Raw genomic sequence first — 23,266 nt, forward strand, 5'->3', positions numbered from 1 at the left:
TAACGCAATTACAGCTCTGTCAAGAATGAGTCCCAGTAAGGACGCTATCCATATTTTTATGGCATGAGTACAGCACATATGCGTTTTCAAGAGAAGCAAAACCAAATCCCTATCTTACTTAAAAAGGGGTGGCCTTTCTATCATTTTGGATAGGATGCGGTTACAATTTGGAAATAATGCGTTTCAGAGCAGAATTTTGCAGCCAGGGTGGTTTCCCCTACCCATACTGTGGTGTTGACCAGAGCACGGCTATCACAGGTACAACCTCCCCAGATGAAAAAAACCACTGATTTCTTGCAAAACCTTCTTTGTGTGGTAATGGCTTTTGAATGGTGTTATGCACTCTCTTCCTATCAATGAGAGAAAACACCACACAGAAAGCGAGACACCATGAACTTCATCTAAAAAAAATGTTTACGATGGTTATAAGGACTAGGCAGCTTCTGGAGACATACCCTAAATTTAGAACATAAAACTGCCTACTCGTGAGGCTAACGAAGGGCACCACTGAACTGCTGGGAACGTTAAAGACCTGAACCCCGCGGGCTTCAGGTGCTGGAGATGCACGGAGACAGGGGGCACGCGGGGGCAGGCGGCACACCAGGCTGCAGGCTCGGCGGCCGGCCCACGCGGGACGCGCCTGCACAGCCCCCACGGGCGGCTCCCGAAGCTCCGTGGCTGTGGCCGGGCACGACATGGCCGCCCCCCCCCCGCCCCGCTCCCCTCATGGCGGCCGTTAGCCCCGAGCCGCGCGGCTGGCCTCGCGCCAGCGGCGGGAACGGCGCAACGCCCGCTCCCCCTTCCCCCCCCCCCCAACGCACGGCGCTCACCTCCCCCAGGCGCATGCGCACTCCGCCGCCTTGCCCGGCCGGGAGGAGGAAGCGTGAAGGGGGGGGGGAAGAGAGAGGAGCGATTTCCCGGCAGGCGCCGCGCCGCTCCCCCTCCCTCCCTGCCTCCCTCCCTCCCTCGGCGGGCGGCCGCGGGTGGGTGGGCCGCGGGCTGCAGGCTGTAATGGCGGCCGGCGGCGGCTCGGCGCTGCTCTGACACCCGCACACGGCCGGGCGCAGCCCCCCGCCTCCCCGCAGCCGTCCCGCCTCCCCCGCCCAGCGCCGCTCGCCCCCTCCGCGGCCCCCCGCCGCAGGCCCCCGCCGCGGGACGAGGAGCAGGAGGAGGAGGGCTCCCCGCAGACAATGGACGAGCACCCCGGAGCCGGGGGAGGAGGAGGCGGCGGGATGGCGGCCGCGCCGAGACCGCAGCAGCCGCCGCCGCAGGCGGGTGGGAGCGTGAACCTGCAGCCGGCCGGGGGCTGCGCGGGGGCCGGCGGCGGCGGCGGAGGAGGAGGAGGAGGAGGAGGAGGGCAGCAGCAGCCGCCGCAGGGCCCCGCGGCCCCGGCCGGGCAGGAGGCGGCGGGCCCCGCCGAGCTGTCCCGGCCGCAGCACTACACCATCCCGGGGATCCTGCACTACATCCAGCACGAGTGGGCTCGCTTCGAGATGGAGAGGGCGCACTGGGAGGTGGAGCGGGCCGAGCTGCAGGTACGGCCGGGCTCCGCGCGGGGCCGGGCTCCCGGCCGGGACCGGCCCGGGGGGCTGCGGGCGGCGGGCCGCCATCGGGCTGCGGGAGCGGCGGCGCCGCGGGGAGCGGGGCCCCTCGGCTCCCCCAGGCCGCCGCTCGGGGACGGTACCTGCGGCGGGGCCGGCGGGGGAAGCGGCGTCGGCGGGCGGCGGGGCTCGGCGGAGGCGCAGCCCCTCACGGCCCGAGCTGGGCTCCCTTCCCCGGGGCAGCCATTTTGGTTTGTAGCATGGCGCCCGCCCGGGCTCCCGGCTCCGGAGGCAGCCCCGCTCCGCAGGCCTCCGGCCCGCTCCCGGCGGAGGGCGGCCGCTGCCTCGGCGCCGGCGGCAGGGCGAGGAGCGCCCTGACAGCTGCCATCGCCGCCCTCCCCGAGCACAATGACTCCGGGGCTCTCCGGGCCGGGGAGCGGGTTAGGGAGAGCCAGGGCCTGCGGGGGCCGCAGCCTCCCGGAGTGCGGCGAGAGGCTGCTCGGGGGTGCGGGGAGGCAGGGGGGCGGCCGCCTCAGGGGAAGGGGCTCGGAGACGGGAACTGCTCGGGTACGGCCTCGAGGAAAGCGCCTCGCCGGGCTGAGGCAGGTCCAGCACACGCTCCCTTTCCTTCCGCCTCCTTTCTGGGGAGATCTCGTGTGGGAGAAGCCGCTGCTGAAGAACAGCGAGGAGTTGGTCAGTTTAATGTCCGTGACACTACCAACTTTGTGTCGGAGCTAAAAACTGAGCAACTCTTCAGGGCAGAGAGCAAACGTTGGAGTTCCAGCATAGATCTCACCATTAATACCTGCTTTCGGGAACAAAAAAGACATCTCTGTTAATTACATTCACATATAAAAATAAGGCCATGCACAAACTATTCTGAATTTATGTACAGATTACAAAATCCACAGAATTTGAGGTATTTGCGTGAGAGTAATCATTCTTTTATGTGAGAGAAATACACGCAATAACAGTTTAACGTTATTATTTCCAAATAACCTTTTTTGCTGTGCTTTACCTATTGCGTGAATGTTTACTGTCTTGAAGCAGCATTCTATCAAATTGCACTGTAATTAGAGTTTTTAGTAGCATGCTACAACGGCAGCCAATGTTTGTGATGTATATACTTTCAGATTGGAGAACAGAGAGCAGTATCTGAACCTGGGCAATTCTTTCAGGACTTTTCGGCTCTATACTAAGCATGTAATTTGCACTGTTTTTCATTACAGCTATAATTAAGATAGAATAATGGGGAAAAATAATAATGAAGAAGTGGTGAAACAGATTTCACTATTTACTTCAGTTACTGCCGGTCTTACTATTTTAAGACATATGGAACGACTGTTCCTAAAATCATTGCGGCAGCCATTGACAGGCATTTTCAGTGGAGAGCAATGGACTGTTTCTCATGTCTTCTGTAGTGTATCGGTAGTGTAGTACTGTGTTTATAAATAAAGGCTTAGTGGTGTTCATTAGCAAAACAGTCTTGAAATATTTGTTTTAATGTAGAGGCTTTCGACTTTAAAATTAACTACCTCATTCAGTGCCCTAGATGTAAAGCTCAGTTCTAAGACTTTGAAAACTATATTTGACTTAAAAGTGCTGGTATGAACTCATGTGGCCTTTAGACAGTATGATGTGTTCCTGCCAAGTCTGCTGCTTGTGTTTGTAATTGCTGTTTGTCATCAGTGGCTGTACTGTTTCATTTGCTTATTTCTTCATGCGCCATCAGAGTTCTGACCCTGGCTGTATATGTGTTGATTCACTCTACCTCATGTGTGCATCAAGTCACGGGACGCGGCAGGCATACGTACTGCACATTGGGTATGCACGAGGGTGGGCTTTTAATAACTCGGGAAGCCCGGGATAGAAGTGGGGTTGGGAGGAGGCAGAGAGAAGGCATTACCTGTGGACTTCAAATGTCAACCTGTGTAGTGATGAAACCTGATACAGACGAGTGTTGAGAGTGTTTTTTGGAAGAGATGTATTTACCAGGCCTCTCTGTGTGTGTATACATGATATATTTTTGGTCCTACAACTCAGGTTGTGAAGTCCCGCTTTATTTTGTGACTAATGAAGCCTTAATATTTTGGACCTCAAACAACAGTTTTACCTGTTGAAACTTCAAAGTCCGTTCATTTGTGAATACTAAGTACCTGTGTGTGGTTTTTAAGTGATTGAGGCCTCCTGGGTTGAACGGAAGAAAAATTTGGTAGTATGACAGTAGGTAATTAACACGGAAGCATGAAGCATGAGAATTGGATTTCTTAGGTGCAACTCTCACCCATGCAAGTCATTTCTTCCTTCTTTCAGCATTACAATACTCTATACATTCATTCACCATGCTGGTAATTAAAGGCTCCTTCTTAAGTTACCTCAATAACTTTGCAAGTGATGTTGTATAAAAAGCAAACTAAAAGAAAACTACATGACTTAGCAGTATGTTGCGATTTGATTTTCCTGCTCTGAATTTATGATTCTTACTCGTCCACAGAACAGGATAGTTTTATGCTGTGGATAAAAAACTAATGTTCATTCTGAGCGATTTCCCCTTCCTCCTCACCCTTTTTCCCCCTGTATAGCCCAGGTGATGGTAAAACTTGTCTACCCCTAGTATGAGCCCTCCTTGCATATGGGGGCGAGGCAGGGGGGTTGATCTGCAGTAGCAGTTCGTTTCCTTGGATCTTGTAATGAACTTCTTGATCTATTGTTCTACCTGTGTTTGGGACACATGTTTATAATTAATTTAAATCCCAAGTTACTTCAGTTGTCTTGGGGTTTGTACCACAGTCATAATCACTGACAAAAGGTGTCAGCCCTTTGGACCTGGAGAAGTTCTGTCCTAGCATCCTTAAGTCCATGTGCCCATCAGACTCAGAGTCTTTAATAGTTAATAACTTTAAAATAACTTTAATAACTTGAAAAGTTAATAACTTTTACGTTGTCTCTTCAAGCTGTTCAGGTGCATGGCTGCTCTGCCTGTGTGCACAAGTGGAGCAGTGTAGTTATTTGCTAAATCTGCGTGTGCAAGTCAGCGTCAAAGACAGAAATACCAAACACCAGGATTGCAGTACTTAAGCCATAGTAGACTTTTTCCTTCACTTGTAACACTGGCTGCCACACTGACTTTGTTAGTGCTTTCTCACTGTTGCGTAGAGAGGAAATACTCTGGCCACGGTTAGTGTGCTGATCTCTTGAAGTAATAGGCTGGATCTGTTCTGTAATCTCACAGAATGATTCTGAATATAACAATATCGTGTAATTACACCTGTAACTTTGCCCTGTCAGTGTCATGACCTTGATGTTGGTTGCTGTTACACTGCGGTAAATTCAGGTTGTGTTTTCTATAACGTTTATGCACTCTAGAGGGGTTATAGAAAGCCACTGTGGTTGGATGTTACCTCCTAAAGGAAACAGTTTTTCTATCAAATGTGTAAGTGGCTCTGTTGTTTCAGTTAAAAAAAAAAAAAGTGGGAAAATACTTGAAGATGCATTACAGAAACTCATGGGAAGGAAGATAAAGTTGTGTTGAGGAGTCTTGTAGGAGATCTTAATGATCTTGCAACTTTTCAGGTATCTAGGAAGACCAGTAGGATTCCACTTTTTTGTGGGGCTTATGGGTTGATCTGGTCAGTCAGAATTGAGGTCTCAATTGTCGATGAGATAGACCTCTTTCTTCATATCTTCTGAACTGGATAAAAAGGCTGTTGAGTACTACCTTCAAAATCGTGATAATGTGTTGAGAGAAACTTAACAGTAGATGCTACTTCCAAATGTTTTAAAATCAGGAAGAATAATTAAGAAACTTGAGTACTCACAACAATGTGTGTACAACTTCAGTATGCTGAGCATGCATCCTTCTAACCTAAATGTGCAAAAAGACTTAATATGCTTGGTAATATGTTTTCCATTATATAAAGTGACAGCATTAGTGATAGTCAGTTCCTAGTTTATCTAATTTTACAAATGCTTTTTTCCTCAGCTATTTAGTGACATAATGGAACGCTTTATTTACCATTTTACATACTTTACATGGGTTGGAAAAAAAGATTTTCCTTGCATGCCTGCCTTTTTCTTTCTTTATCTCCCCCCACCTCCCTGAGGAGTGGGGAGCAGCTCATTAAAGGAGTTTTATGATCTTTGAGAACCTGGTGAATACTCCAGAATTACATCCTGAAATAGGACATTCCTTTCAACAGAAGCTGTGTGTTTTTCTGGGGAACTTTCACGCTTGAGTTGACTGTCTAAATTAGGCACTTCACCTGTGATTGTAGATGTGTGAATGTGTAAATATCATGAACTAGATGAGACTGTTCAGTGTACATGCCATGTTTCAACATTTTTTCAAAACACTTAGAAAGTGTAGTGATAATAAATTGCTGAAATATTTGGTTGCTTGTGTCTGGTTTTGCGTTGTTGCAGGTTTGAGCAGTGTGGCATGGGAATGCAGGGAATACTGTGCTCTTTAAATTGACAGAATAATTCTTCAGATAGCATAGACATCACCTTGCTTTTGGCAGGCACTTTTTTATGATGATAGATTGGAAGTGGAAGAAGTTATGATGGTTGCAGGATCTTCATTATTTTCTTAACGTGAAGAAAGATTCATTGAGTCTTAGCTAACATCTAGGAAGTATGATATAAAATGAAAAGCTTTTTTTTAAAAAAAAAAAAAGCTTTTTGGAATTAGTGGAATTTTATGCAGGGGATACTGTAGCTGCTAAAATATTCTTGGGTCAAAAAGTGTTTGAATAAGTTCATAGAATAAAATTCCCTGGGGGTGTTTAAGTTCAAAGATACCACCTCTGGTTGAGGATGCTTTTGAGTTACAAGTTGGAGATTAGAGAGTGTTTTCTGATGTTTATTCTTCTGTTTTTATACTATTCCCATGGAGCTGCCTGTGTGGCCACGGTTAGAAGTGGTATGCTGTGGTTGGTGGGCTGTTGGTCTGACCTGATGTAGCCATGATTATATCTGACCTCTAAAATAGCACTAATAGCTTTGATTTTATTGTTTTAAAATATACCTACAGTGCAGTTTCGGTAGTATTTTGCTTAAATAGCAAGCACTGATTGATAGTGGGGACATCGATCGTGATGGAACATGGTGGGGTTGCAGGTAGGAAAGGCAGATGCCATGGTAGCGAAACGCCCGGTGCATTCTAACTGCGTGCAGCAGCTATCGGTTGCAGTCGAGAGGGTTGCTGTTGGAAAAGATGCATAATTGATAAACTGCTGTTTCACTGCGTCTTACAGGTGTACCTCAGTATTTATTCTGAATATAAATTAAACTTTTTTTTTAAGGGTTGTTTTAATAGTTGAATGAGACTAACTGAAAATACAATGAAATAAGTTGCAAAAAAATTGATCAACGTTCTTTCTTGGGAATGCTTGTAAATGCCATGAGCTATGCAAATAATATATGCAGCTAAAATGTCTGACTTCTGTTCGTGCAAGCCATTGAGGTATGTGCTGTAGCAGGAGTGCTGAAGTACCTCTGTGTGAATAAGTGTTGTGTATATGCACAATAAAGTATGGGAGTGCTTAATATCTTTGCTTTATAGTGAAACTTTTTTTCAGTATAAAATAGCATAGATCAAGTTAAGACAAACTTTTGTCATCAGTCATTTCTCTAAGCTAATGATGAAAACAGCTGCATATTTTGTGGAGTTTGCCCTTTTTGCGGTTTAAAGCACTGAATTGAGAGTTCTGTGTATTTTGGGTAGAGGGAAATTAGATTTATCTTAGGGTTTCCTTGCCGTGGCTTTTCAGAAGCTTTTTAGTCAACTGAGTTAGAGGCAGATAGCCTCTGGAAGAACTTCAGGTGCCTGCTTTAATTGAAGGCTCAAAGCCTGTTTGTGTGTGTATGAATAATGTACACAGAGAAGATGCAATTTTTAATCAAAATGCAGCTGCTATATAGTCGAGTTTACCATAAAAGATGCCTAGACAAATTTGATGTAAGGAGATTCCTCAAACTGGTTCGAGATAAGCAGGAGTTAGTATTTTCTCCTGCCGATGTAGGTACATTATTAATAATCCATTTTGTTAATTATAAATTTTAGATACCATTTGTAGCTCTAAAGGATTAGTGTATTCCTCATAAAAAATGGGTTTTCACTTCTGTTTATGCCTAATTCTTCCAATATTCTTTTTTTTTAGGAGTTGATTTACATCTTTAACTTTTCTATATAATTTTCATGCAATATCCTACAGGCAAAACACAGCAAAAGAATGCAGGACACTGAGCTACCTGTGCAGCCATGTAGAGATTGAATAAGAGATGCGTGGATAGCTATAGGCTTTATGTACATGAAGATACTGATCAGTACAGCAGTTGTGTAAGGTTTTTTCCTGGAACACTGCTCCTGTCCACACTGGGGTTCAAAGTTATTTTACTGTGTCATAATTACTCTTTCATAAATAATTATTTGGAATAAAATCACTATTAGAAGCAGAGAACAGAACTGTTGTCTCATTAACAGTTACTCTGGTGACATTTCTCTTTTTCAACACAGCCTTATTTTAGATAAGGCATGTAACCCTTCCTGGGGAAGAATTAATTAAATATATGGGGGGGGGTTGGGGGGGTGCCAGTGTTTTATTTCTTAGTTTTTGCCATTGCTCATATTTTATATTTAATAAATATATTTAATGGTTCTCTGAGAAACCTTAGTTTGAGGATTTTTTTATTAAGTATCTGGTGTTATAATAATTTCTTCCACGCTGAAAGTAAGAATTGAGATAGAGGTGCGTGTGTTTATCCTGTTGTCATTTAAGAAGTTGGGCGAAGGTGATAATGATCTCCTTCCTAATTGACGAAGAGAATGGCTAGGGAAGTTGGATCCTCCACTGATTTAACAAATCTTCAGGACAAATGTGTGACCTGTAACAGCTTTGTTTGCATATCTGAGTGTTCGATTTTGGCACTCAGGCTGTTCTCAAATTATCCTAAGGAATGGCCCAGCAGGATATACAGTTTAATGATACCTTCTGCTTCATCTGTGTAACTCCAACAGGTATAAGAGCTAATTAAGAAGTTGGCTGTTCTTCAGGACCACTCCTGAATCTCCAGTGTGAGTTCAAGCAGTCTGTAGGATTTTTTAATCACTATAGTATTTTTAATGAAAATAGCTGATTAGCGATAATCTGGTGTTAGGAACAAAGGGTAAAAATATTTTTTTCTGGGTTAAATTCCACTTAATGTTACTGGGGGATGGAGTGTGGTCTTGGCTTTTTTGAAGGGATTGTGCATGCTTATGCATATGTTAGTGTTACGTGTGCATGTATTGGCTGTATGCTCTGAAATACTTTGTTTCTCAGAATGCTGATCGAAATGATCCTGAAATAGAGAATGAGCTTGAGAAATTCCAGATGTCTGAGCAACTTCCTGATTATCTCCCTTTTTTTTTTTAATGGGTCACTTGCAGTAAAGTTTCCCTCACTCCCTTACCTTGGCTTGTCTTCTGAAATATGGTTGATACTTAACTGCTACCAAATTTGAGGTTGATGATCCTATAACACTGTTTTAAAATAAAATATAAACAGAAATTGGCTTTACGGTAGTGGCCAGTGTAATAGGCTGGAGAATGCTTGGTTCTACTATGTAACACAAAGTTGTGGTTTGTTCCTCTGTAAAATAATTTTTATCTCAAAATTAAGTATTCCCAGAGGAATGCTACCATATCTTACTTTGCTCGATACTGAGGTTAGCACCAGATAGCTTGAGTATGTTCGCTTACATTTCAGATAACACACTATGAAAAAGTAGAGAGTAAGTAGTAACGAGAGATGGATTTGACTCATTGAAACGCTTGGCACTTGGAGCTGTGAAACTGAAATTGCTTGCTTGCTTCAAGGATAAGGGTGTGTGTTTGTTGGTACGTGTTCTGGTTTGTTTTGGGGTCCCGGGTGAGTGAAGTTGTAGTGACCAAACCCCAGGGTGCCGGAACAGAAACGTGGGTACCCTGGAGAGGAAAAGGCAAAGGTCCTGCTTAGACGAACAGAATTTCTGGAAGTATTCAAAGAGAGCATGTAAACAGGTTTGCAAGTTCTGTAAGACTCATTCTGTCTCGTGGCTTTAGTGAGCTTTACACAGTTGAATTGGCAGAAGGCAGGACTGCTGGCTGCGTTACTGCTCTGATAAGTGGTGTAAATTAGAGACCATTGGCACTGCTCTGTGCCATGAGGCTAGATTAACATTTATGAGGTGCAAAATGCCCATTCCTCCTCAACTTCTTGAGGCCTCTCCTAAAATGCCTTACACTATACTTTATATGTACTATATAGAAGCATTTTAACTCTCTCTCTCTTTTGTTACATAACTTCTGTTTCTATTAACTTGATTGTCAATTTGCTGCTGACTTAATGACGCTGAGCTCTTCAAGCTCTGCGGTATTGTGTTCTTTTGTGTGCATAGAGATGGCTTCTCGTGTTCTAGTTCTGACAGCTGAGCGTTTTGTTTTCTTTTTCTGTCTGTTCCTTGGGAACGTATGTTACTGACCTGCAGTTGATGAACACTGGCATGAGTGTTCATCACTAAAACAAGCCCGTTTAGCTTGTTTGTGTTCAGTCTGCTGCAGGTTATACTTTCCCCTTATGTATTCCTAAATAAAAAATAGATCTTCCTGGCTTTGGAAAAGGAAGTGCACATTCTTGAGGATATTTGCCATGCTGGCGTTTTTCCTTCCCTTTCCACTCCAGTGATTGTAAGCACCTGCCACACTACAAAGCATACAACTTTGTTTTGATCTCTGTGCTCTTGTGCTACAACTACAAGTTATGATAGAGAGGTTAATATTCCGAGGTCTATTTAGTAGTAGGTGTCTAATGAGGCTCTAAATATGGCATTTAATTACTAGCAGAGTAATTAAATAATGTAACTTCATTTTAATAATGCACCAGCATAATGATGTTGACAGTAAAGATATTTTTAATCTTATCAAATATTGTGTTTCGATGTTACCATCAGTGTATAATTAGTCTTACTGGTTGTGGTGGTAACTCTTCTGGAAAGAAGGCTTTATTACTGGCTTAGGTGTATGCCAAAAAATGTCCAGCAGTTTAAATGAATTTACAGGAATCTTTTTAGATGTAAATGGTCAGAGGTAACTTTTGTTCTTAAGATGATGCTTGGTAGGGCACATGCATTTAGGAGAAATGTAGAAAATGAGAAAAATGCTAGTGATAGTGACAGGATGAAGTTTTGCTAAAATAATCACAGAGCTGCTTTCTTCCAGGACCTCTGTGAGTTTTTCTAGTAAAAGAAAGTCAGTAAACCCCTGAATAATTTGTGCGTTTAAAAACGGGAGATGTAAATATAGAAATTGGGAAGTGATTTGTGTCTTGTGATCTGTGCAGAACTGGCAAGGCCAACATTGCAATATAATGGCCCATTCTTCAGTAGTAATTTTGAAAGGAATGTTAAAAATTTGGCCAAAAAAAAATCGGGGGCTAGAAGTAACGTCTTGGAATGATCCATTTAGAGTTCAGTCTTGGTGGTTGACCAAATATAAATCTGAAAGCTAGCCTCGTTAAGTGCCTCCCTGGGTTTTAGAATGCTTTTTCAGATACTTTTTAATTTTGAAATAGAAAGCAGTTTAGGTTAAAAAGTGTGACACAATAGACTGGCACTCCACCTTAAAAAAAAAAAAAAAAAAAAAGACAAGACAGTCATCTCACTGAGGGTTGTCTACTGTGTGACAGGCTTATGTGTAAAGGTAGCTGTCCTTTTTTCTTGTAGAACAGCCTTTGGAATAATCAGGAAACGAGCTGAAATTTTTATGAAGTGAAAGTCTAGGAGTACTTTCTGTATGTAGTCACAGAAGAAGTATAAATGAATTCATAAAATAAAGTACGTTTTACTCTGTCATCTGATCTAGTGCTGTTAATTTTGATGGAAAGAACACAAACTTAGGTCATAGTACTTAAATGAAGACCGGAACCCTTGGAATAAGCTACCAAGAGAACTATGGCATTTCTTTCTGTTTAAAAACAAAAACTTGAGACAAACGTTTGCTTTGGTGCAAAGGTGACTGACTGAAGTGTGGTCTATCTAAATGTCAAAATGCTTTAATTGATCTTCTTATCCTTTTAAATTGATATTATTTGCATCAATTTTGGGTTGAAAACACACTTTTCTAGGTGCCACCACTCCAATTTTCTGGTCAGAGAAGCCCGAAGACTGTTTTCCTCCTGGAAGAGAGAATTTATACATGTATTTTTGGTTGACTGCACAGCTTTTCTGTAAAATCTTGTATATGTACAGTATAAGACAGGGTGTCTTAAATGAAAAGGAAGCTAGTGCTATATGTACTCTAATGGCTAGTTTCTGGTAAGAAATGCCATAGCCTTTCTGTTTATTAACTAAAGTAGAAACACAATCCAAGTATTGAGAGCCTGTAACAAAGTACAATAGCTTAGAAGTTTGGTGGGTTGTTGGAGGGTGGTTGAACCTACCTCTTGGTAGCTAAAAGCTGGTTCTGAAAATTTAAAAATGAGAAAAAAGAAGTCAAAAACAGAAGAAAATCTCCAAGAACCCTTCCAGTATAAATACTAAGACTCCCATTTGCAAAACAATTCTGGCCTTGGATGAAGTTCTCTTACAGGTGCTCTGGTTGCTTTGTGCTTGGGTATATGTTTTGCCACCAGTTCGTGCTGTAAGCTGGAAAAAATGAAGAGCGTTAAGTTGTGGACCTGTCATTAGCATCCTTGGATATGTGTCTCAGTGCCTTACAGAGAAGATACAGGCATGTTCAATAGTTTATTTTGAAACTCTGATTATTGTGGTATGGGTATATGGTATGGGTTTGCTTTTAAATCTTGTAAACTTATGTATGTGTGTATGCATACCTAATATACACACACTTATAAGAATCAGCGTTTCGGTCTGGGCAGAAAAATGCGTGAAAAACTGGAGTGAAAAAATAGGGATTATTTTAGCATTACTTTGCATAGAACATTTTGTGAATAAACTGACATCTTTGGTGAGGCTAAATGTCTTCAGAATGCTTTCTGTACTGGGATATCACAGCAGAAAGAGAATTTGGACGTTGACAAAAGCTAACTTTGATTTTTGTGCTATTATGGATATAGTGGCAGAGAACTGCTAGTTGGTTTGGCAAAGAAACTGACTAGAGATTAATATAGGAAGTATTTTGTGTTTAAATTTTGGCATTGACAAACTTGATATCGATGGATTAAAATGTGTAACTGAGGTTCTTGCACTTCTCTTTAGTCTATTGAAAGTGACCGTATGTTGATAGGTAAAACTATTTAATATTCTTTATTAACTTTTGTCTGTGAAAGTCATATGAGCACTAATATTGTTATTTGTTGGAAATGCTGATGTGAAATGAATTAAATTCCAGTAGCGCGTCAGTTATGAAAATAGATGTAGGGTTGTATTTTACGTGACTTGATCTTCAGGAGGTACATACTAGATGAAGGATGCTTATGTTTTCCAACAGACCTAATTGCAAAAAGAGCGTAGTTTATATATATATGATTTGTATTTGTTTCTTGAGCTTTCTCAAACTCTCTTTAGAAACATGACTGCCTCAGAGTCTTGGGGTTTCTGTTCAAACATGTTTCAGAGCTCATTGTACTTGCTAAAAGAATGTAGTCACAAGGGTGATATCTGGACCCTTCTTGGAGCAGGAGCTGTGTGAGTAGTAAGAAATACTAGTGCTACTTACGTTTCAGTTAGTTATTTAGTTGTCTGACTGATGACATCTGATGTTTGAATGGAAAGGTGGTGTTTTCTCAGTGAAACTATTGGTGCTGTTGGAGATAGAATAACTTGCAGGTAAAAATGAGGGAGTTTTTTGACTCTTCAGAGTGTGTTGTCTGGTTAGGCAATCTAGTGCCTGCAGGCATTCCTGTTGACTGTCAATTGATTAAAGAAACAATAAATTATGGCTGTTAATACCTTTCAGCTAAAAAAAAAAATAATACTGGATCTCGGGTCTGTCTGGATTGTTGATGTTCTTGATGATTTGCATGTCAAGTACAAAGGAAAGCGCAAACTTGCTAGCGCAGGAGTTAAGATGTTGAAGTGAAATGCCTGCAAAGTTATCAGGTGTGTGGGGAGAAGGAGAGCTGGCAAGTGGGGACGTGTTCTGATGCCTTGGCATGGAGCATTTTAGTAGTCCAATATGTTACAGTACGTTGATGATAACCAGGTTAACTTTATTTTTCGTGAAATTGATTTGATCATTCAGTCTTAGTGCAATGTGTTAGTTTCATGTATGGTGCAGGTGCTATATAGTGTCTGTGTTATTTAGTTATCTGTACTCTTCTCTTACCCTCATCTCCCAGCATTTCCATGCATCTAGATACACATGCTGCCTGCTTTTCCATCGCATCCTTCTCTGGGCCACCTGTCCTTCAAGTGGAGCAGTGTTACATTTTAGTCTTTCAGGAGAATGCTGTGTGTAACAGTTTGTATCTACAATTTTAGTGGCTTCTAAATGTTCTTTGGCCTTAGTCAACTTTTTTTTTTTCCCCCTCCTGCTGGCTTCTGGATTGAGGACTATGTACAGCTTCTAAACCCTGATGTTTAGAGAGTGTTAGCCTTTAACAATACATCCAAGAGTTATGTTATTCTACTGTTCCTAAATATCAAATTGATTAGGAGAGTGGCTATAAAAAGAATCCTTGCACAAGAAAAAATGATTGGATGAATCATCTCTAGTAAGGAATAGTGACGGAATGGAGGTACGCTTAAACTGTCTTTTAAGTTGTCACTTAGCAGTTTGACTGGGGAAACTGAGGAAACTTGAAGAGGCAAATGATGTGATTCATATGATGGGACAAAATAGAATTTACCACTCTTAAGTTTGATCAGTTGACTGATAGATGAATTGTGTAAACTAGCGAAGAAGGAGTGGTAGTAGGTTGGAAAAATACCAAAGATCTGTGAAAGTTTTACCAATAGGGTTAGGAATGGAAAGCTTGATTTTCTGGAAGTTGTTCAAAGAAGCTGTTGGAACTTGATGGTAACTTGTCCCATAGGGGGGAAAAAAAAGGCAAGCTTTTGACTTTGAATGATCAGAGGTAGTGAAAACTAGGAAGGACAGATTCAGGGAAGGAGGGAATTTTGCAAGCCTAGTCTTGGCCATACCCATTCCAGGGCTGAAGGGGACTTAGAGTTGAGCAGATTCCCTTGTATCTGTTAATTATCATTAACCAAATAGATCCCTCTTTGGGGTCAGATGTGTGTTTTGTTTTTTTTTATTTGTCACTCTTGTGGGAAAGTTGCTCAAGGGTGTCACTTTTCTGATGGTTAATAATTGCTTTTGAGAAGCAATCAGAAAGTGATCAGACGAGTCTTTGAAGAAAGTATCAGTTGAAGAGCAAGAAATGAACATCAGCTCAAATGGTCTATAAAAAAGGGAACCTTGAGGAAACATCTCCATATCATTATTACTCCAGGTACAGTAGTTACTGACCTCATATGTAACTCACTATTGATAAGGTTCCCCAGAAGACTGTTTTCCAATTACTTTTTTATTCTATAGGATCTTCAAAAGTTCTGTCTTTGAAACATGTACGATCCTGCTATAAACACCAACACCTGCCTTATTGCACAGTTCCCTAGAGTAAGAATCTTACTTGAGACTTTAATTTGCAAAATCAAGTCTGATTTCAAATGAAGTTTATTTAATTTTTATTTAAAGTAGTGAAGGTCTTTTTCTTCAAGTCCTTTTTTTTTTTTTTCCAAGACAGTTTAAGGATTAATTAAAATACAAAGATATCATCAGGTCTGTATAGGTATACAGAAGCTCTTCTTAATGCTTTCACATGCATGAGGGTTTACATGTTCTGAATGCAGTGATGTTTCAAACTTTCTTTGTTGAAAATGAGGGTGGAGGCTGTTCTCTCATGTTCACTTTGCTTTTTGTGAGTGAGAACTAGAACAGCAACAGTACAGGTGTGCCTGCTCTTAAACTGCTGCTATTAGTCAAACCTTCCACTTCCCAAGTATGTTTTATTTTTCCAAAACCATTCTGCTTTATCTTCAGCGTAATAAACATCTAAGAATGAAGGGTTTTTCTTTGTGTGTGATATGATTAAAACAAAATATTAAAAAAAAATATCTTACTATTGGTCTTAGTCTTGTGACATGCCCTAGTAGGATAAGCATGCATCTATTTGTGCGCTGGTATGTATATTTAAGCTGCTTCAGTGTATTATGTTTCTTTCAAAAATATTGCAGGCCTTTCCTTCCTTCCTTCTGGAACTCTGAATGGGCTTTAGAAAAATGCAAGCATTGCGTTGCAGCTGGCATTGCTTTACACACAGTTGATTTTTTTCAAAATACTCTTCTAGAGAGTTAACAGTGTTTACAACTGATACAGAAAGTAAGCATGCCTACTTACCAAGTGTGTTCCTGGATTGGTAAATCCATTAGAGTTTGGTTGCCTGAATTATATAGGAAAGCGTTACTATTCCAACAGCACAGGATAAATTCTTTATTAATCTTACATGCCTCTTTTTCTCCATGATAGATCTTAATAGGTTTGAGTTCTTGGATGGATATTTCAAGTGCTGTACATCAGGATTTATTAATACAGTAAGACTGTGAAACCCTATGTATGTACTATTAAATAACCCTTAGGTTGCATATGACATTTTACCTGCCCAAAACACTATCATAACTTCCCTCCCTTGTTCTCAATGGCTATGAGAAATATGTTTAATCAAGGTAAACAGTTGTCCTTAAGTCAGGCTTTTCTGTGTGTTTGGAGCAACAAAAAGCAGTTTTAATGAGCGCTGCTATTATGGGTAATGCTGTATGAAATGAAGAGCAGTCATTCTTAGGTTTTAAAACCATTCAAGTTTCTTTAAAAATGAAACAAAACAAAATCTTCACTTTACTCCCAGAAAAATTTTCTTCAAATTTTTCATTGATCAACTTCTACGTGAAATACTGATTTTTGAAAAAGTTAAAGTTACGTGGAAGTTCTCTGGCAAACTAAATGTTCTGGTACGCTTGGATCAAACAATGTAAGGGATATGGAGCATGGGATGTGGATTGTCAGTGAAATGAGTGATTCATTCAGTCATAGTTAAGGAAAATTTTGGTATTCCTGTTTGAGATCTTGGAGTTTATTTGTTGAAAGACCGTTGTCTGATTATTGCTTGAAAAAATAAATACCCTTCCAGCTGTAAAATCTAGTACAGATTTGTCTGAAATGCAGCGTTCTGTTAAAATAAAACTAAGTTTACCAAGTCTCTAATATTAGATGCTAGAATTTTAACTTGACTCCTTCCATATCTAGGTCCTGTAGTTATTTAACCTCAGCCAGTGCTCTTCCATGGGATCCATACTATTCAAGTAGTTGCTCAGTAATTCTTTTTATCCTTGTGTTTTGCCTTGCCTAGTTTTAGGCTTTATTTCATGCATCCTTGCACAAATACAAAATATCTGCCACTCTGTTTCTCAGTGCTCTCTGAATCCACTTTCATAATAAAACGCAGCAAATTCATGTGGTAGTACTCTTTATTTACAGCTGAGGGCCAAAGTGTAGAGGGAATGCAGAGTTATCAAGTGTCCCTTATTTTTGTAGAAAAATAGCGGATATCAGAGAGATGGAAAAATACCATAAATATGAAAATGAGCAGTCTGGTAGAAGAGGGAGAGTCTGCCCAGGAAGAAGAGGCTTCTGAGCTTGTTTACAATGAAAGGATTTGAAGCACAGTCCTATCAGGGGGAGCGGAGTCTAATATAAGTAACAATCATACGTAACTGAATGCAATTGGATTCTTTTAAAGCCGTGTGAAAGCTATGTTTTTTGCATATGGAACTATTGTTTTATACATGTTAAGTAAAATAATGTTTTCTCCCTCTTGAGAAATGATCTTGCTAATACACTTCTTAAAATCCATTTTGATTGAATTTGTAATTCAGGAGAGACAGTACTTGTCTTCTCAGTTGCCTAGTCTCTCCCCTCTTTGAGGCTTTTGTGACCTGGACATGGAAGTTATGATTCTGTGGTCAGTTTAGGCTGATCTGAGACCATACTTCGGTATCCTGTTTGCATCCCTTGTGCCAGCGTAAGTACTCCCATGGCTGTTCAGAGTAGGATCAGGAAACTGATGTAATTCAGAACTGAGTAAAAAATAAATAGAATGATTTCCTCATTAGACTTAATGTATGGCAGCAAAAGCAGCAGTGTCAGCACAGTAGAGGGAACAGAAATACAAGCAGGAGGAGGATTGATCCTCTTATTAATCGGCCTGAGGACTTACAAATTGGTTAAAGACAATGTAAAGAATCCTCTTGTAACTGGCAGACAGGGAGGGAAGACGAGTATCAAATTGTTCTGTCCTGTTTTTGCTTCCCAGTGTTAGTGCCAGTCAATCCTTAGTCACCAGAATAGCTACAAATTGTATCAAATTCCTCTCAAAAGGAAGGAATGTCTAAAGATTGAGAAAGCTGTATTATGTAGAATGCATTTCTTCAGTGTTTGTGCATGCAACTTAAAAGTAGAACAACTGAGGGAGATGGATCTGTTTACTTCATCTTTTTTTATTGGACCTGAGATTTACTGCTTCTTGAAGAAATCAGGGTTGGGAAATCATATGTTCATTCTTGGGGCTCAGTGTCATTCTAAATGTCTAGTAATAGTTTTGACAACCCTCATTTCTCAGTTGAAGACCTGAGGAAACAATTATTACAACTCCTACAGCAAATCTGCAGTAAATCGTACCTTTGGTTTCATATTGAAGGTCTTGATGTCTAACAGTCTTCCTACATTCTAAATTCATTTCCACTATTTCTAAACATCTAACTGTTAACTTCTGCAGAGATAGCTTCAATTAGGTTTAAGCCATGTGACAGTCACAAGGGGGGTGAGTCCCTAGACCAGCTACATGTGTGTATAAACAATAGGAAGTGGTGCCAAAAGACGTCTGCTAATGCTGACAAAAAAGACAGACGATGGAGTGCATTCCTGTGGCAGCCTTTCTGTTCAACCTTTTGGACCCTGTGAAGACTGTTCCAAATGTTATTGTGTATTAAGGATTTTTTAAAGGCTTTTGTAAGGCTGGTTTTATCTAATAAGTATGAAGACTCAATTCTTTGTGGCCAAGTATCCGGAAGTCTTTCCAGAAGAAGGAAGTAGTTTGGCTGTGACCGTTCGGAGGCTTATGCCTCCCTCTGTGTGTGATCGTGGTTATATTATTTTCACCTCTGTGATCTGCAAACTGAGGATGAAGTAAGGTCCAGCAGTTGCAGTTGGCAGCTAAGATCTGTCAAATAGTTACAAAAGGATGCTAGTCAAAGACATATGACTAATGGAAGGGTTGAAGACCATCACTTACAGAAGAGCTGAATTTTGTAAAGAGTTGAGTACTGCATTTGAGTTAAGGAGCATAAGAGCATTCGTAACTGTACTTAGATGATAATTGAAATATTTATTTGTTTTTTTCATCAAGAGTCTGTGGATGCAGTAATTTCCTAATGTTTGAAGTATGGTGGTGAGCGTATACGCAAGTACCATAATAGTTTTATAAAAATTGCTTTTATAACTACTTCGTGTACTTCTGTAGTTATATATAAGGGCATTGTTTGCTTACAAGCTTTCGTTTTCTTATCATTGACTAATGGAAATTAGGATAACAGGTTGGGCTTGTGGAATTGTTTGGCCATTTGCTGCCTCAGGTACCAGGAAAATGTAAATGGCCTTCTGAAGAAAATGCTAATTATGTACAATTAACTTTCTATTGGATTAGAGTTAGTTTTTACACTGTTTTTAAAATCTAAATAAAATAACTGCGTACAGTTGTTGGGTTTGCTCAGCTCCTCCGTGCCTTTCCAGTGGGAGACTGCTATTTAAAATAGCTGATTCTCGATCTTTCTCCAACTTTTATCTTGAAATATCTGTGCAGGAGTCATTATAAAGCGTGCATTTATTTTTACTTCTCTATTACCTTGCAGTGTTGTCTGGTGCTTTGCTTTTCTCACAAAGTGGCAGTAGTTAGTCAAGGGTGTTCTCACAACAAAACTTGTAACTTACTCATAACCGCATTGTTCTCACTAGGCTTTCAAATTTTAATTGGTTAACTTATAAGCTAGTGCAAGGTGAAAGAACACATTTTAATTGGGTTTACCATTAAGTAAAAGGCAATAGGGGCTAAAATCAGGACCGCACTGATGTGTGAAATTTTCTACTGTGATATCGCAGGAGCAATGCAGGAATGCTGTAATCTCAGTTAGACTGTCGCAGGCTCTAACCACTGAGAGCAGTGAAAGGTACAGCCACTCCCTTTAAAAAATATTTTAGGTCTTAAATAATAATGAAATTGTGTCATTGATCTTAACCTCTGTAGCACAATGTTGTTGCTTCTTTACTCTTCTTAATTCAACTTTTTTGTCTCTTTTCTTCCACGCAAATACTATATCGAATCTTGTTTCAAGGTAGCTACCCAACGATTTTAGTCAGTTTGAAGTCATGACAAGGACAAATGAGTTTGTGGTTTCCAATAAGGATAGCCAGTCCAGTGATATCAGTCACTCTTCGGTTTTGTATTCAAATTGCAAATTCTCTGGTCTTCCTTAGAGTTTTGACGTCTAAAAAGGCAAAACATAAGCTCTTTTACTTTGTAGTGAGATTATTTTTTCTCTCAGCAAACTACCTTTTATTTTTTTCAGCTAGTTTAAAGCTCTCCACTAGACCTTTTGCACTAGTAGAGATAGCTAGTTTGTTTTACTGGGTATAATCTTGTCTGCTAGGTTAGCAGACAAGTTGAAGCTTCATTGTTTCTTTGTAGTTTAGGAAGTTAATTTGACTGCTTAAAAAAATAAATTGAAATATTCAAAAATATTCTGCTCTATATAGAATGGCATCGTAAAAACAAATCTGTCATGATATTCTAACTTTCAGCTGTCTTCAGTAGCCAGTAGACTGTGAATTTGTAGAAGAGTTGCTTCCTGTAGAACTGATTTGCAAATTCTATATTTGAATTCTTATATCTATTTGTTGTTTTTCTTAATGTGTTTAATATATTAGCATTAAAAAATAAATGGTTTAAAAGTGTATCTATTTTAATAGGGCTTTGCATTCAGAAGAAAATCTATAAAAGAAAAGATGCTAACAATGCAGTAAGGACAAAAATGCATGCATTTATTAAAATGTTTTCAAATGGTTCTTGTTTGTACCTTCTTTTGCAGTTACTATACTACACCTGTATTTCAATGAAAAAAAAAAGCAATACTTGTGATTTAAAATCAACACTGAATCTCTTGGGAAGAAATACTAATGACTAACTAAAGTGACTCACTGAAAGTAAAATAAAAATGTTTTTGACTTTTCTTCCAAGCCAGACTTGATTGCTTTGTTTTGTTTTGGTAACAAGATGAAATAAAATCAGTTATCTTTTTTCTTTTTATATTTTCAGGCTCGGATAGCATTTTTACAAGGGGAAAGAAAGGGTCAAGAAAACCTGAAGAAAGATTTAGTGAGAAGAATAAAAATGTTAGAATATGCATTAAAACAAGAAAGGTAGGTATACACATTTAAGTTTTTATCTGACCTGGAAGACTTTGCAGACTAGGAGGGGTTCCTTTACTTCATGTAAACTGTAGAATCATCTAATAAAGATAGTTACTTAATGTACACTGTCTTTATGGTTGGTTGTCTTTACATTATGGGTTTTTGATAATTACTGACAAATATTCTTTAAACTGAATTGCCTAGTACTGTTCCTGTCTTTTTTTTTCTGATGAAATTTAGTGGCTGCTATAAGAAGTTCCATGCATTTCAAAATTGTTTGTTCTTATGTCTTAACCACAGCAAGTTCAAATTGAACAGATTCTCTTTTTCTGAGTTAAAGAACAATTGCATGCTAAGTAAAGACTAAACCAAGCAAGAATAGTTCTTCCTAAAATGCTTACACCTTATTACTACGCCTTTACCTATTCTCCAGTGGTATTGAACTTTAAAAGATTAAAAATATTGATCCCTCCATTCTTTACAACTGTTTTGTATGCGTTGCATGATGAAAGCTATATTTTGTGGCAGAAAAGAATCCTTTGGAATTTAATACTACGTTTCAAAGTACTGATATTTCATGTGGTAAATGCTAGAATTTCTAGTCTCAGTAGGTTTTCTGTAGCATTAGTGTAATGAAATACTCCATTCAGTCCACCCAGGGTAATGTCCTTCAGAACTACAAACTCTCCTGTTGGCTGACTGCTTAGTTGGCCAAAATTAGTTCTTTGTTTTGCAGTAGCACTAAGCAAACAATCTTGTCATGTTCCTATACTTTCAGTAGTGGACTTGATTCCTAAATTTCATTTTATCTTGTTCTTAAAAAGAAGCAGAATCCAACACTGTTAACTTCTTAAGGGTCAGGCAACAAAATTGTCAGCTTTTGTTTATTTGGTTTGTGGAGAATATTCTTGCCAGTATAAACTTAAGAATGTCCAGATGAGGCCTAGCTATATTTACTATAAAATTTTAAGTCAGTTGTCTGTGGGTATGTCTTAATATATTCTACATTATGAATTAGTACTATAAATAACTAACTAGTATAGAAATAACTGATTAGCCTGGTTCTTTTTTAAAAATAATTATTTTGGCAGGGATGGCTACATGCCTTTTAATAAAACATGCAATATAGAGGTGTACTTCAGAAAATGGTGTAGGTTTATATGGCAAGTCATACCACCACATTGTGTGTTTTAGTTAATAGGTGAGGTAATAAGGTGCCAAGGAGCTACTTTATATGGCCCTGTTCTCAGGGTAGAATGTAACTTCAGCTTTCCAACTAGTATTAAGACTAAAAGCTATATTGTTAAGTCATACCGGTAATGTGCAAGTGACTGGATTCGAGGCAGATGAAAAGTGTGCAGTATTGGGTGGGCAGCGTACTCTTCCTCTAAAAAAACATTGAACAGTTGAAGGAGAACAGTTTGGTTGTTTGGGCAGTGATAATCTCTTTGTATGATGCACAGGGAGACTTTCTGCAAATGCACGTTGTAAGGCTGTGGGGATTACCTGCTTAATAAGATAAATCAAAGGCAGTTAATTACAGTCAGTGTGCGAAAGTATCATACAACAGAACGCAGAATATGAAAATAAATGGTATTGGTGGAACCCCATTGATGCTTTCCCTTGAAATGCAACTACCTTTATAGTTTGACTTCCCATGACATTCCAAAATTCATCTGATGAATGAGAAATTTATAATCATGTGTACAACAGAAGCAGAACAGAAATGTACAGTTCACTTTAGCTCTTGTGGCTGCTGGGTACGAGCCAATGCTGCTTACTTTTCAAGAGGAAAATCCTTGCTTAAGTCCCAACCAGAAATGTAATGAAGGTTGGCTAAAAACAGGAACTGCAACTCGAGGGTTGGTTGGTGAATGTGTGGGAGGCAATGAGGAAGCTTTCTGTAACTTTTTGCTACTCATGCTCAGTAGTTTGAGATCTAATTGTCAAGGTATGATGGATTGACTAAGGAAAGCAAGCAGGTACTAACTTGTTATACTGTCATTCTTGAATGATACACTGTTAGTTTTTGTTGTTGCGCTGAATGAGGAGTTCAAGATGATAGGGGTTATTGTATTTTCTTGCCATTGGTGTTCTGCGTGGCGGACCCCAACTAATGACAAGCCCAAAGATAAAAAATTCTGTGAATTTCTGATTGGAGATCACTGGAGATCTGGGGAACGTTGACAGCAGTTTCTGGTATTGCACCTGATTTTCCCTCCAACCC

The 23,266-nt window shown here is 40.1% G+C and overlaps 2 protein-coding genes across 11 annotated transcripts in view; one reads left to right on the top strand and one right to left on the bottom strand.

The window, feature by feature from the left end:
• The window catches only part of AP4S1 (adaptor related protein complex 4 subunit sigma 1), a 42,164-nt gene extending 21,232 nt beyond the window's left edge, over nucleotides 1–20,932 (bottom strand). Inside the window, exon 1 of one of the 4 annotated variants that reach the window (XM_083837155.1) lies at nucleotides 1,685–20,932. The gene's annotated coding sequence lies outside the window, so the exon portion shown is untranslated. Of the gene's footprint in view, nucleotides 1–830; nucleotides 941–1,684 lie in introns of those variants that run through there. The other 3 variants (XM_083837153.1, XM_083837154.1, XM_083837156.1) reach the window with 3 other exon arrangements.
• STRN3 (striatin 3) overlaps nucleotides 975–23,266 on the top strand; it is a 61,737-nt gene continuing 39,445 nt past the window's right edge. For 6 of the 7 annotated variants that reach the window (XM_083837132.1, XM_083837133.1, XM_083837136.1 and 3 more), the window contains exons 1-2: nucleotides 991–1,535; nucleotides 20,945–21,048. In XM_083837132.1, coding sequence (XP_083693258.1) covers nucleotides 1,191–1,535; nucleotides 20,945–21,048 — 449 coding nt within the window. In that variant the 5' untranslated portion in view covers nucleotides 991–1,190. Of the gene's footprint in view, nucleotides 1,536–20,944; nucleotides 21,049–23,266 lie in introns of all 7 variants that reach the window. The other variant, XM_083837137.1, reaches the window with a different exon arrangement.

The sequence above is a fragment of the Anser anser genome, assembly GCF_964211835.1.
Source record: "Anser anser genome assembly, chromosome: 5".
Lineage (NCBI taxonomy): Eukaryota > Metazoa > Chordata > Aves > Anseriformes > Anatidae > Anser > Anser anser.